Source organism: Pimephales promelas, chromosome 19, assembly GCF_988280905.1.
Source record: "Pimephales promelas chromosome 19, fPimPro1.hap1.1, whole genome shotgun sequence".
Lineage (NCBI taxonomy): Eukaryota > Metazoa > Chordata > Actinopteri > Cypriniformes > Leuciscidae > Pimephales > Pimephales promelas.
This window is the reverse complement of record NC_142787.1, coordinates 8856853-8871673: the sequence shown is the minus strand read 5'-3', so window position 1 is coordinate 8871673 and position 14821 is coordinate 8856853. Positions and strand designations below refer to the sequence as shown.

The window sequence follows — 14821 nt, the reverse complement described above, 5'->3', positions numbered from 1 at the left end:
GCATGTGCTCTCTACCCCAGAGCTGTCATCCAACATACAGCCGGGAGAAAGGGATACGGTTAAGAAAGCGCCATAATCTCCAGCAAGATAAAGTCATTTTATGCAAACTATTGACCTTTATCTACAAAAACAGTATAAAAGTGGGAACATTGATTTTGAAGAGAGTGTTGTTGTGTGACTGTCGTACCGAACGTGTGCGACTGTGTCACGCTGAATGAGGAGTGTATGGAATGCCAAAGCTGACTAAATTAAAAATAAATAAAAGCATAAATAAAATATACGGATAAATGTAAAAAAGCAAAAATACATAAATAAATACAGAAATAAATATATAAATAAATGTAAAAAAGTACAAATAAATGAGTATTTATACTTTTATTTCCTTATTTATGTATAATTGTATTTTTATTTTTTTTAAATTTACACATTTATTACACATTTTTATTTGTATTATATTTACACATTTATTTATTTCCACTTTTATTTATTTCTACATTCATTTATATATTTATGTTTTTATGTCTACATTTATTTATTTCCACATTAATTCATTTCCACATTTATTTATTTCCACATTTATTTATTCCAACATTTCTTTGTCCATATACTAATGAGGGGGGCGTGTTTTAACTCATCTAGACATGAGCAATCGATCTCAGAGTGGCAGTCCCTGAAGCTTTGAGGCCACAGTGACACCTTGTGGAACGTGACCAAATGAAACGCAAGAGCTGTGTGAGCAATATCACATTTTAAGTTGTGTATATCACCCTAACTGTATGTAGGGTAGGCTATATAGGTTGACACATGAATATGATAGCTGAAAGCTTGCTTTTGGCTTGTGATTACTGACGATGAGACTCGCACACCAGCACAGAACACGGAGAGAAACCAGCGCACATTTCACTGACTCCCACGCAAGCACATTGATCAATGAGTTTGAAACGTCCGCGGTTACATTCGCGTTTCCTAATTTCATATGCATAACAGGTGACAATTCAAATGCTTAAAACGCAACCCATATTTAGATGCTGCTCTTAGATAGATATTGATTAATCACAAGTCATCAATTTTGAATTATTCTTAAATCAAACAAAAGTGGCTCATTTAAACGCAGTGAACCATGCATCTCACGCCATGCATTGGAGCACAGAAGCATCCTGCCCATTCAAACAGCACCAGTCTTGCCCGTGGTTGTGGTGATATTTCCCCCTGTAAATTGATTTTATATCTACCCAAACCTTATTAAATAGGTAGGCTAGGCTGTACATCATCATATATGTCAAGTTCTTAATATTAATCGATAAACTACTCAGTTATAATAATAATAAGGCACTATGGCTGTTATCAGTAAAATCAAATTAACAAAAGAAAATTCATTAAAAGTCAAAATCTTAATACAGAATGCATGGCGTGAGAAGCGTGGCTGGCGTTTGATTTTAGAATAATTCAAAATGTATGTCTTGTAATTAATCAGTGTCTAAGAGCAGCATCTAAATATGGGTTGCGTTTTAAACATTTGAATTGTCACCTGTTATGCATACGAAATTAGGAAACGCGGATGTAAACCGCGTATTGAGTCGTGTTTCGAACTCATTGATCAATACGCTTGCGTGGGAGTCAGTGAACTGTGCGCTGGAGTGCGAGTCTCATCGACAATAAACGAAAGCTATCAGCCCTATCCACCACGTTTAGGCCTACATTGTTATTATTAGTGGATACTTTCATGCGCTTTCATGTCCAAGTATCTGCTATCAGACCCGTGAAGTACAGTTTCTGTTCATGTGTGCTATGTGTGTTAACCATATATAGTTTACCCTACATACAGTTAGGGTGAAATACATGACTTAAAATGTGATATTGTCTGCACAGCTCTTGCGGTTCGTTTGGTCACACACCACAAGGTGTCACTGTGGCCTCAAAGCTTCAGAACTGCCACTCTGAGCTCAATTGATGAGGTCTGAGTTAAAACACGTTAACACACATTAACATACAGAGAAAGAAATGTTGGAATAAATAAATGTGGAAATGATGAAATGTGGAAATAAATAAATATAGAAATAAAGAAATGTGAAAATAAAGAAATGTAGACATAAAAACATAAATACTGAAATAAATAAAAGTTGAAATAAATAAATGAATAAATGTATAAATAAATAAATGTGTGAAAAAATACAATTATACATAAATATGGAAATAAAAGTATAAATACTCATTTATTTGCACTTTTTTACATTTCTTTGTATATTTATTTATGTATTTTTGCTTTTTTACATTTCTTTGAACATTTATTTATGTATTTATTAGGGCTGAACGATTAATTGCATTTGCGATAAAATCGCGATATGCAAGAGCTGCGATTACATTGGTCACGTGACACGCGAGAGTAAAGCAGTCTGCAAGATAAAGCATCAGCTTGCCACGCTACGCGGTCTGGCGTTCAGAAAAGAACAGTTTATTGTGTTATTTATTCTCTCCTCTCCTCAACAATCCTGGATCGATTCAGAGAATTTCAGAATCGAGTATGAGCTTATAGTTTTTAAAAACAGATGCGTGATGACGCTGCGCGTGCTTCAGAAACGAACCGTGTTCTGAATCTGCTTGCTTCTATTTTCTCGCTCTCTCTCTTCCTCACTCACACACACGACACCGCTCGAACCTTCCAAAACATAGTAACGTTATTTCATAAAGTTCGGGATTGAACCGAATTACAAGGACATTCGCGGGCTTCATTGAACAGGTTTTGCCGCTTTGCTTGATGTTATAACGTTACACTTGCAGTGCGCGTTCTCTCCCGCGGGAATTTTCCTTACAAATGCTTCACAGAGGCATTATTTATGTCTTTTGGAATGCAGTTGGCTTGTATATTAAAACCATGAAAATCACTGAGAAGGCTGCTTTCATTTTAAAATAATAACGCGTGCTTTGTGAAGAGCGCTCGTGCATGCGGCCGTGAGCGACTCATTGGTAAATGAACTTGCATGTCAAAATGCTTTTATGACGCGAAATTAATGTAAACACGGTCAGTTATATCTTAAACCAACAGGACAAACCACATTTACAATTTCAAAAGAGATATATGCATTAGTGTGAATGCAGCTTATCATATCTAAACTGAGGGGAAATCACTCCAGCTCTTGAATGATAAACATTCAGACAGCCTACTTTTAAATACTGAGACCACTAATTGTTTATTGCTTGTAATGTTTTTTTTTGTTTCTCTTTATTTACTAGCTTTTATATTTTGAAGCTATATTATTTTATATAGCCTATTTAAAATTCTTAACATGTAATTGGTTTAATTAAATGTTTTTTTTTAATATTTATTTTTTAAAGTATGTGTTTTTACACATGTAATTAAATACATATTTTAAGAGTTATTAAGATTAATTAATAAGAAAAAAAGTAGATCGGATCATGAGCTATCTAAAGATTCCCATCCCTACTGTACAATGATTTATTGCTTATCTTTGTCGACTAATACAGAAGGTAAATTACTTTTTTTTTTTAAATCGCATATTAAATCGCAATCGCAATATTGGTTAAAAAAATCGCCATTAGATTATTTTCCAAAATCGTTCAGCCCTAGTATTTATTTATTTTTAATTAAGTCAGCTTTGGCATTCCATAGAGGAGAGATGAGTTTTGACTTATGAGTTATGACTTAAATATAATTTTTTTCCTGACATTATGCAATCGATGACTTTAGAAGTCTTGGAATATTGTGCACGAAAATTTAATGGTGCTTTACAATGTTTGTTTGACACACACACACACACTCTGACACACACTCACGCGTGCACCAGCCGGTCGCAGATCTCGCTGGGCAGGAACACATCGGGCCGCAGCCGTAGCCGGTTCTGCTCACTGTAGCACAAGGTTCTGCGCAGGTTTTTCAGGCAGAACACGGTGACCAAGGTCATCAGGCTCTCCGGGTCGTCACCCGCCGCCGTCGCCATGGCGACACTCGCTCAGAACTGCAGGACTGAGGCCCGGGTCTCAGCGCCGCACATGGAGAAGGACCAGAACACACTCCACCTGAGCGAGCAGAACACACTCTGGTTTACAACACAACGACATCAATGATCTGACTGCACTCACACCATCACAACTAATGTTCTCCACTGACTGTAGATCAGCACTGCAGCACATCAGCTGAAGCAAAGTAGTTTCATGATTGATTCGTTTTGCAGCATTGACACACACACACACACACACACACACAGAATCCAACTGAATTTAATCAACATTGAACTGAATTAGCATCATAATTGATTGGCTTTGCAGCATTGACACTGTTATTGAACTGAATTGAATCAACATTGAACTGTATTTAATTAGTTTCATAACTGATGAATATTGTGACATTGACAAACACACAATGTGAACTGCATGATACAGCATTTACACCGTTATTGAATTGAATCAACATTGAACTGAATTTAACTAGTTTCATAACTGATGAATATTGTAACATTGACGCACACACACACACACACACACACACACACACACACACACACACACACACACACACACACACACATCATCCAACTGAATTTAATCAACATTGAACTGAATTAGTTTGATAACTGATTCGTTTTGCAGCATTGACATTGAACTGAATCAAATCGAATTGAATCAACATTGAACTGAATTAGTTTAATAACTGATTGACATTGACACATACACTGTGGATTGTCGATGTTTGTGTCCGTGTTTAACGTTATCTGACGAAGAGTGTTAGCGTGCGGGCTAGCCGTTAGCAGCTCATAAAGAGCAAGAGTTTAATATCGTCGCTCAGTGATTGACAGCGTCTGTCGCGCGCGGCGCTTGTGTGTGTCTCTTACCTGACGCCGGTACACCGACTGACGCGCCCCTTCGATTCACAAGAAACACAGAAATATGAACATGATCTAATATGATCTCTGCCGCTCTGATGTCAACACAACTGCGCCACATCCGGGTCACCTGTGCACGTGACGCGATCACTTCCGGTTGGGTGATCGATCGGGGACTGGAGCCGATGAACCTCATGAGAACAGAAGTGGGTTAATGAAGTCCACTCTAGAATCATTCCAAATATTAAATAATATTATAGAGTCGCCTGTGAACAGAGTTAACATGTTTAAATTAGATCGTTCTATCCCCCTACTAAACGAAAGTAGTGTAATTTATTTCTTTGCCTTTCGTTTTAGTTATTTTATTTGCTTATTTATTTTGTATTTTCTGTTAAAATGTCAATACTCTATGTCCCTCGTACAAAGTTAATTGTTCTACTCATTATTAAGTTCAAATGCCATTAGGATTTATGTCAATTTAATGAATGTTAATTGTTATTACTTGCAAAATGTTAATAAATAAATAAATGTATTTTAATAAAAAGGTCCAGTCTAAACTCTCTCCTGTTATTATAATAACTCCATCTCTGGATATCCCGACATGAAACACATGCCCGTTTATATTTTTATTTAAATATAAATCAAATTCAGGGCTGATTTAATGTATTTTTTTTATCTAGTCTACATTATCCCTTATTTTAAATAAGGGAGAACGAATTCCTAATTTTAAATATATATATATTTTTTTATATTTTAAATATTTTTTTATTTTTTTAATATTTTTATTATTAAAAACGTTATTGTAATGGGGATAATGGGTTATTGTAATATGCCACATGTAATGTGGGATAATCTATACGACAGATATATGCGTTTTTCATTCATAAATAAAAATGGCCACACTAAAAATTAATAAACTATCATTTAAAAAACAATGCCATCAATCATCAGTAGTTTTTTTTCAAGAATTATAATTAGAGTCATTATTGAAATAAATTTAGTACAGTGAGTAAACTAAAGAAACAAACATAAAAAGACAAACAAAGCAATGACAAACTTAAAAGTTAAACAGAATGTGAGCATGTTTATATGGATACGCACTTTGCAGCTTTCTTATTTTTAAACCCAATATTGTTTTTAGGTATTGTTGAATTTCTGGCTTGCTGAACAAAGGCTTGTTTCCTCCAAATTTACATTTATGAATACTAAATTTAGCTAGAAGAAGCAGATTAATTAAGTAATATTCCTTATGATAAGATTTGTCATAAAAGGAAAAAAAACAAATTACACATTTTTAAATCATAGCTAGTTGAAAGGCATGATATGAGCTTTAAAGGGATACTCCACTTTTTTTGGAAATAGGCTCATTTTTCAACTCCCACAGAGTTAAACAGTTGGGTTTTACCGTTTTCAAATCCATTCAGCCGATTTTCTGATATTTAGAAAAATATCAGTGACCAGAGAGTTTCTGGTCTCATTGACTTGGAAGTGGGAGTTGTAAAATGAGCCTATTTAAAAAAAAAGTGAAGTATCCCTTTAATAAAGGAACAGAAATCTGACCATGGGTAATATTTATAAATCAGTTTTAGGGAAATTTCTTTGATTTTGTTTGTAATTAAATATTTATGAGGAAGCTTCCGGATTTGATTCCACACAGATTATCAGCACAACCGTTCCAGAATGATATGACAGCAGGTCTGAGACAATATCCCTTTGAAACAAAGCCTGTAATGATAATTAATTTTAATATAGGAAAGAGAAAGACAGATGCGGCCTATGACGTACTCTGGCAAGTCTGGAGATCGCAGAGGGCAGGTGTTTGTGTAAGAAGCACTCTTAGACCAGAGGAACAGCATCATAACCACAGCAACATCTAAAGGGTCACTGGAATATTACATTAGAAAGAAATTCAGAATCGGTCAGAAAGTCCTTCATGGTTATACAGTTGGCTAACAAAACTATATAATTACAAAACCAATTCATGAGAAACAAGATTCAGATTAATACAGAATGGACTTATTATTCCAGATAAAACACTTTTTGGAGAGAAATTGTGTTTAGATTAAATTCCAGGAGAGAAGCATCTCAATCAGTCACTCACGGTAGTTTGAGTGTTTCTTGTCACGGCTCACAATCGTGAAATGTGACGCTGATTTGGGATGTTTTATGTTATGATGTGTTGTGATGTTTTGTATTGTGATGTATTGTGATGTAGGGTGCTTCTCAATATCCCTCCTCGTCTCCTCGCTCCTCCATCCTCCCTCCTTTGACCCGGAAACCGATCGAGCTCAGCCATCTTGAAGGACATCTCAATTCTCTAATTTTTTTTATTTTTTTTTTAATGCTTTATTGTGAACATCAAGTAGCATGTACATTGTAATTTCTCATACAACATATTTCACATGCCTCAACAAGAACAGAAAAAAAATAAATAATAATAATAATTAAAATAAAAAATAAAAAGAATGAGAGGGTACATAAATATCAGTTTACCAACAGATATACATTATACATTTATCAATTCCAAAGCGTATTCTAATGCAATATAAATACATAGAGTATACTTTATATATCAGCATCATTAATTACATTTGTGAAACTATTATATATGTTAAATTATATTATATTATGTGAAAATGTTCAAGGATGAGCATATATTAATCACTTTAATTGCTTTACTATTTTTAGATTTTGACATCACATCTACATACATTTTGATCTCTTTTTCAAGTACCATAAAAAGAGGTCTGCTATTTGTAAACTTGCATTTATGAATGTGAAATTTACATAAAAATAAAATAAAATTTATAATAAAACCGACATCCTTTAAGGAGTGATCCTCTATATAATAGCCACAATCACATTTGTAAGACAATTTAAATGTTTTTAAAATATTATTAGCAATGAAAATCTCTACATTGTTCCAAAAAAGCTGGGTATAATGGCAAGACCAAAACAAATGAGAGGTCGTTTCAGTGGAGCATTCACAGAAAGAACATTTTAAGTCAATATTAATTTTAAATTTTTGTAGAAATACTTTTGTAGGATAAACTCTGTGAATTAATTTATAAGAGATTTCTTTAACTTTATTTGTAAGGAGGAATTTTTGAGGTAATGACCAAACTTGAGTCCAATTTACACTACTAAAAAAACTGTTCCAGTAGAAAATAACCGTGAGGAGTCGAGGATCGAGGAGTGAGTAGGCTTCCTGAGGCCCCGTCCACACTACTGCGTTTTCGTTTAAAAACGGAGAATTAAAACGAAAACGATCTCCGTCCACTCTAGCGTTTTACCTGCGTATTAGAATTTATCTCCGTCCACACTAAAACGACTGAAAACGTGGATCACGTGACCATTCACCAACACTGGGCATGCGCGCGCTGGTGTAAACAGTGGTTGGCGAATCAGGGAAAGATACGTCATGACTGATGACACCCAATCATAGAGCCGAGCGTGAGCCTCTGCGTCATCGTTTGTAAACTCCTCCGTTCTCTTTCAAGCATACGTTTCGGTGTCTCACTATGGGATACGCCCCTTCCGCGTATTCCTCAGAAGCCCTATTACATTACGCCAGCCCTAATTGGCTGGCAGACATGACGCTGTGTCTGGGAGTGGCTACCCCACCCCTCCGTATAAGAGGAGCAACACAGCGTCATTACGACTTTCAAAAACCTCTTCTCGCTTCACACCAGAAGCCTTGAAGCCTTTTCTACGAACTCTTGGACGAACTACTGGCCACCACGCCGTTTTCGTCTGGCTCCTTCGATTTGCATCCCAGCCGATTGCAAGGAGGTTTGTTCGATTCTACGATGGCTGCAGCAATGCAGACTATCCAGGCTAGTGAGGGAGATTCCGTGCGGTTCTGTTCATGCGGGAACAAGATTTCATGCAAGGACACACACCAGGTCTGCTCTGCATGTCTCGGGCTGAAACACGCTCAATTGGCGATCGAGAGTCCCGGCAAGTGTGAACACTGCGCACGCTTCACCACGAAGAGCCTTCGTCGCAGGCTAGCACGCCAAGCTAGCCTGTCGGGCCAGGATCCCCTCATGACACCTAGCCCTGCACCAGCTAACACTCCGCAGGTATCCATCCCTGTAGAACCGCCCACCACGGCGGCTCTATCCTGGAGTGAGCAGCTCGACGCGTGCATGCCTCTCTCCAGTCTGCTCAGCACGGATGAGGAGGAAGACGCGGTCGAATTCAAGGAAGAGGGACAATCGGACTTTCTTCTCTCTGACGAAGAGGAAGACTTCGAAGATTCTTCATTCCTCCCTCGGCCTGCGCACCCAGAGCAAATCCTCGCTGCGGCGGGATCCACGGAAGAGGCGGACGGTACACCATCCTCCCCGCTTCTCAGTGTCGATCTGCAGGACGTGTGCAAATGCGCTGCAGGGAAACTTAATATTCAGTGGCCGACCGTGGTAGCGGAGACTGCAAAGTCTCGCTATGAGGGTAAGAGACTGCCGAGTGCCAAACGAGCAGCACAACAGCTCCTTCCTGTTTTCCCGAAGCTCCTGGAGGAGGTCGCGGTTACGTGGAAGGATAAGCCGTTCACGAGCAAGATGCCCGTGCAGGGTGGCTCCGTTCTAGATGTGGAGGGGATGGAAAAGGAGGGCCTTCTCCGTATGCCCCCCATGGAGCCTTTAGTTGCCGCTCACTTGCAACCTAAACGCACGGCGGCTGCAAACCCGACGCTGCCATCTAAAGCTGATCGTTTCCAGTCGAGCATGACGGAACGCGCTTACAAAGCAGTCGCGCTGTCTGTAAGGGCTATGAACGCGATCTCTCTGCTGACCGCATACCAAGCGGAGCTGCAGGACGAAGTGACTACCATGCCAGGTCAGACACACTGGGAGGAGATCTGTGTTGTAACGGATCTCTCTCTGCGTCTTCAGAGATGCGCGGTTCAAGCCGCCGGGAAAGCCATGGCCACAATGGTTATCCAGGAGAGAGCACGATGGCTTAATCTCGCTAATCTCTCTGACAGGGAAAAAGAAGCCATCCTAGACGCACCGGTAGTCGCGGATGGCATTTTCGGCTCAGGTCTGACACTGATGCAGAAGAGATGCGAGGAGAAAAAGAGGGATGATGAGGCTTTGCAGCTCTGTATGCCGAGGAAGACGCGGATTGCACCACCTCCGCCACCCCGACAGACCTTCGCACAGGTCACGGCCCGCCCACCCCCCAACTTTCGCATTCCGAAACGGCAGAGACCTAACGTGAATGCAGCGGGTCAGAGTGGAGCGCAGGAACAGAGGTCTGCATGGCCTAGGAAGAACTATCCGCCTGCGGCAGCTCAAACGGTCCAGTCAGCTCCTCAACCTCATCCCCACCCTCAGGGAGCGAGGAGGAAGAAGAAGACTGTTTGACAGGGTCTTCACCAGGGAACGGAGTCATCAGCCCCCCAGTTTGCTAGCTCCCGACCCTCTCATGTTCAGCGTTCTTCGACACATGAGTTCTACGGTTCACAGATGTTCTGTGGGGAAAACGGCGCCCGGTTGGGCCAGGGGAAGCAGAGCGGTGAAAAGGAAAAGAAACGGTGCAGTGGTGCACACCAACCCACTAGTCACAAGCACTTTTCATGTTCAAAACTCAATAAAGTTTTCACTGTACCCCCAAGAAATGTTGCAAAACACAATGCCCCAAAAAATGTTGCAAAACATGTTAACAGAACACACTATGAACCACTCAGACTCTGTCCAAGCGCAAAGTGCCCACGCATGCGCAGTACAGACCGCGAACTCATTCATGTTTCAGCCACAAGATGGCACCAGAACGCTGCAAATAAACAATTGGCGAGAGTGCACAAAGTCCCATTGGGTATTAAAGACAATACAATTCGGGTACAGACTGCAGTTTGCCACTCCCCCCCCCCCCCCCCCCCCCCCCCGCAATTCAAAGGAATAATTCATTCTCATGTGCGGGAAGAGCTAAAACATGTTCTTCAGGACGAAATTCATTCACTGTTGAACAAAAAGGCGATAAGAGTGGTACCACCCGAGCAAAGCCACAGTGGGTTTTACTCGAGATACTTCCTAGTCCCAAAGAAAGGGACTCGTGCCCTTCGTCCCATATTGGATCTACGTGCGCTGAACAAATACTTAAGGAAGTACAAGTTCAGAATGCTCACTCATTCTACACTCCTAAAACTGGTGCGCCCAGGCGATTGGTTTACATCGATCGACCTGAAAGACGCGTATTTTCACATAAAAATATACCCACCCCACAGGAAATTCCTGAGGTTTGCCTTCCTCGGAGTGACCTACGAATTCCTGGTCCAACCATTTGGCATGTCTCTGAGCCCAAGAGTATTCATAAAATGTACAGAAGCGGCCCTGACCCCCCTCAGGGAAAAGGGCATCCGTCTCGCTACTTACATAGACGACTGGTTGGTGACAGCTCAGTCAGAACAAGAAGTGAGATATCACACGACCATGCTTCTGGATCACATACAGAAACTGGGTTTAAAACTGAACACCGAAAAGAGTGTTCTGATTCCCGCACAGTCCATAACATATTTGGGGCTGTCACTGGACTCGGTGATCTTCAAAGCGCGACTGTCAGAGGACAGGGTGGTAAAATTCAACCGATGCCTGACCGAATTTCAGAGAGGGAAGAATGTCTCTTTCCGCACATGCCTCAGATTATTGGGACTGATGGCCTCAGCCCTAATAGTCATTCCCTTAGGCAGACTATTCATGAGAGAATTTCAGCGCTGGGTAGCGTCTCTGAGGCTGGACCCATTAAGGCACTGCCGAAAGAGAGTAAGAGTGACGTCAGAGGCAGTCCGTGCACTGCGTCGATGGAGACACCCAACCTTTCTGGTTCAAGGGGTACCCATGGGCGTGGTTCAAGCCAGAAAATTCATAACGACGGACGCGTCGTTGTACGGTTGGGGGGGCATTTACGAGGACAGGATAGTGAATGGAAGATGGGGTCATCATCTGATCAATCTCCACATAAACTATCTGGAAATGCTGGCCGTGTTTCTGACAGTGAAGCATTTTCTCCCTTTTCTGAAAGGGCATCATGTTCTCGTGAGGACAGACAACACTACAGTTGTGGCATATATAAATCGACAGGGAGGCCTCAGATCACTTCCTTTACATATGCTGGCACGCAAACTGATTTTGTGGAGCAATGCCAACCTTTCATCCCTGAGAGCAACGCACGTCCAGGGTGTCATGAACCGGGGCGCGGATCTGCTGTCCAGGGGCAATCCACTGTACGGGGAGTGGAAATTGAACAAGGAAGTGATCGAACAAATCTGGGAAATATACGGCAGGGCGACAGTGGATCTGTTCGCGTCGCACGACAATGCTCAGTGTCCTCTGTTTTTTTCCCTGAAAGACCAGAGCGCGCCCCTGGGGATAGATGCGCTGGCACACGATTGGCCTCGCACTCTCCTCTATGCGTTCCCACCGATAGCATTAATATCCCCAACACTCCACAGAGTGAGAGAGGAGGGATTGAAGCTCATATTAATAGCTCCGAGGTGGCCAGGGAAATATTGGCTAGCGGAGATCATTCATATGCTGTACGAAGACCCATGGTCTCTCCCGTTACGCAGAGATCTACTGTCACAAGCAGGGGGGGAGATTCTTCATCCACACCCAGAACGATTGGCACTATGGGCCTGGCCAGTGAGTGGTTCAATTTGAGTACAACCGGTCTGTCTGACGGTGTTATCAGAACCATACAGAATGCTAGAGCTTCGTCGACTAGGTCTCTCTATGAATGCAAATGGGGCGTGTTTGAGCGCTGGTGCGCGACTAAGCACGAGATCCCTTTTCAGTGTTCAGTGGCAGTTGTTCTATCATTCCGACAGGATTTGATAGATCAAGGGAAAGCATTTTCCACCATTAAAGTGTATTTGGCCGCTATCTCTGCTTGTCACATAGGTTTTGTTAATAAAACTGTTGGGCAGCATCCTTTAGTATGCAGGTTCATGAAGGGCGCGCGTCGTGCTTTACCAGTTTCAAAACCGCTTTCCCCTTCATGGGATTTAGCACTGGTACTTGATGCTCTTTCGATGCCCCCATTTGAACCACTGGACAAGATTGATTTGAAAATATTGTCGTTTAAAACAGCGCTGCTGTTAGCCTTGGCTTCCGCGAAGCGCGTAAGTGAGATTCACACACTTTCGGTGCATTCAGCATGTACACAGTTCATGCCCGGGGATGCAGGGGTGATTTTGAGACCTAATCCTGCTTTCATGCCCAAAATAGTTAATTCTATTACTCCTTTGGAGTTAAGAGCTTTCTATCCACCACCTTTTGCCTCGTCAGAACAGCAAAAGCTAAATGAGCTGTGCCCAGTGCGTGCCTTACGCATTTACATTGAAAGGACCAAAGGGTTCCGGGAGTGTGATCAGCTGTTTGTATCTTGGTTAAAACCACGTACGGGGAAGCCGATTACAAAGCAGCGGTTGTCGCACTGGATAGTGGAGGCGATTTCACTGGCATATTCCAGTAAGGGTCAGGTGCCCCCAGCTGGTTTACGCGCACACTCAACAAGGGGAATATCAACTTCGTGGGCCCTTTTTAAAGGAGTCACGATACAGGATATTTGCGAAGCGGCGAGTTGGTCCTCGCCGCATACATTTGCTAGGTTTTATAAACTGGATGTTACAGCACAGAGTTTAGCACATGCGGTACTGAGTGTTGGAGTTGACTCATGACTCGTTCAGCCTGAAGGCGGTGTTTGGTTGGCAGGGGACTTCGAAGCAGGCTATCTGGCAATACGGGAGTTAGGATATCCCATAGTGAGACACCGAAACGTATGCTTGAAAGAGAACAATAGGTTACTTTCGTAACCCCGGTTCTCTGATAGCATTAAGTGAGGTGTCTCACCAGGTCACCCTCCTTGCTGTGTGAAGCGAGGAAGAGGTGTGCTTGTTTTGAATGTCGTAATGACGCTGTGTTGCTCCTCTTATACGGAGGGGTGGGGTAGCCACTCCCAGACACAGCGTCATGTCTGCCAGCCAATTAGGGCTGGCGTAATGTAATAGGGCTTCTGAGGAATACGCGGAAGGGGCGTATCCCATAGTGAGACACCTCACTTAATGCTATCAGAGAACCGGGGTTACGAAAGTAACCTATTGTTTTGTCTCGTCCACACTAAAACGCCCTCCGGAGATTCAAAACGCAAAACGCAGCTGCAGCGTTTCTAAGGCCCCGTCCACACTACTGCGTTTTCGTTTAAAAACGGAGACCTTTTGCTACGTTTGCACCTCCCGTCCAGACTAAAACGGGAAAAACGAAGACCTAAAACGGAGAAGTTTAGAAACGCTGCAGCTGCGTTTTGCGTTTTGAAACTCCGGAGGGCGTTTTAGTGTGGACGAGACAAAACAGAGGAGTTTACAAACGATGACGCAGAGGCTCACGCCCGGCTCTATGATTGGGTGTCATCAGTCATGACGTGTCCTTCCCTGATTCGCCAACCACTGTTTACACCGGCGCGCGCATGCCCAGTGTTGGTGAATGGTCACGTGATCCGCGTTTTCAGTCGTTTTAATGTGGACGGAGATCAATTCTAATACGCAGACAAAACGCTGGTGTGGACGGAGATCGTATTCGTTTTAATTCTCCGTTTTTAAACGAAAACGCAGTAGTGTGGACGGGGCCTAAACTTCTCTGTTTCAGGTCTTCGTTTTTCCCGTTTTAGTGTGGACGGGAGGTGCAAACGTAGCAAAAGGTCTCCGTTTTTAAACGAAAACGCAGTAGTGTGGACGGGTTAAACTGTTAAATTGACTAAACGTGACGCACGTGTCAATTCTCCTCCCCCTTCACATCGGTCACAATAATTTTAATTTAAACTTTACCTTTGCAGTTTATATAAACCACACATCTCAGATATTTCAACAGTATAGCCTATCTTTATTATTATTTATTATGAATTTATTAAATAACCAAACTTCAACAACATAAGGGCAGATCCTTTTAGCGCTGCTGATGACACTGGAGTGACACTCGAGTGAT

General features: G+C 41.7%; 2 protein-coding genes across 2 annotated transcripts in view; one reads left to right on the top strand and one right to left on the bottom strand.

Annotated features, from left to right (window-relative positions):
* The window catches only part of zer1 (zyg-11 related, cell cycle regulator), a 31659-nt gene extending 26654 nt beyond the window's left edge, over positions 1 to 5005 (bottom strand). The window contains exons 1-2 of the mRNA XM_039650234.2: positions 4848 to 5005; positions 3793 to 4035 (exon numbers count right to left, since the gene is read on the bottom strand). Of these exons, the coding sequence (XP_039506168.1) occupies positions 3793 to 3956 (164 nt within the window). The 5' untranslated portion in view covers positions 3957 to 4035; positions 4848 to 5005. The remainder of the gene's footprint in view (positions 1 to 3792; positions 4036 to 4847) is intronic.
* Positions 5006 to 8647: 3642 nt separating this feature from the next.
* LOC148970731 (uncharacterized) lies at positions 8648 to 12640 on the top strand. Its single transcript, XM_089123993.1, has 2 exons — positions 8648 to 10204; positions 10772 to 12640. Exons 1-2 carry the CDS (start codon positions 8648 to 8650, stop codon positions 12500 to 12502), a joined length of 3288 nt encoding a protein of 1095 aa, XP_088980119.1. The 3' UTR covers positions 12503 to 12640.
* Positions 12641 to 14821: the final 2181 nt, after the last annotated feature.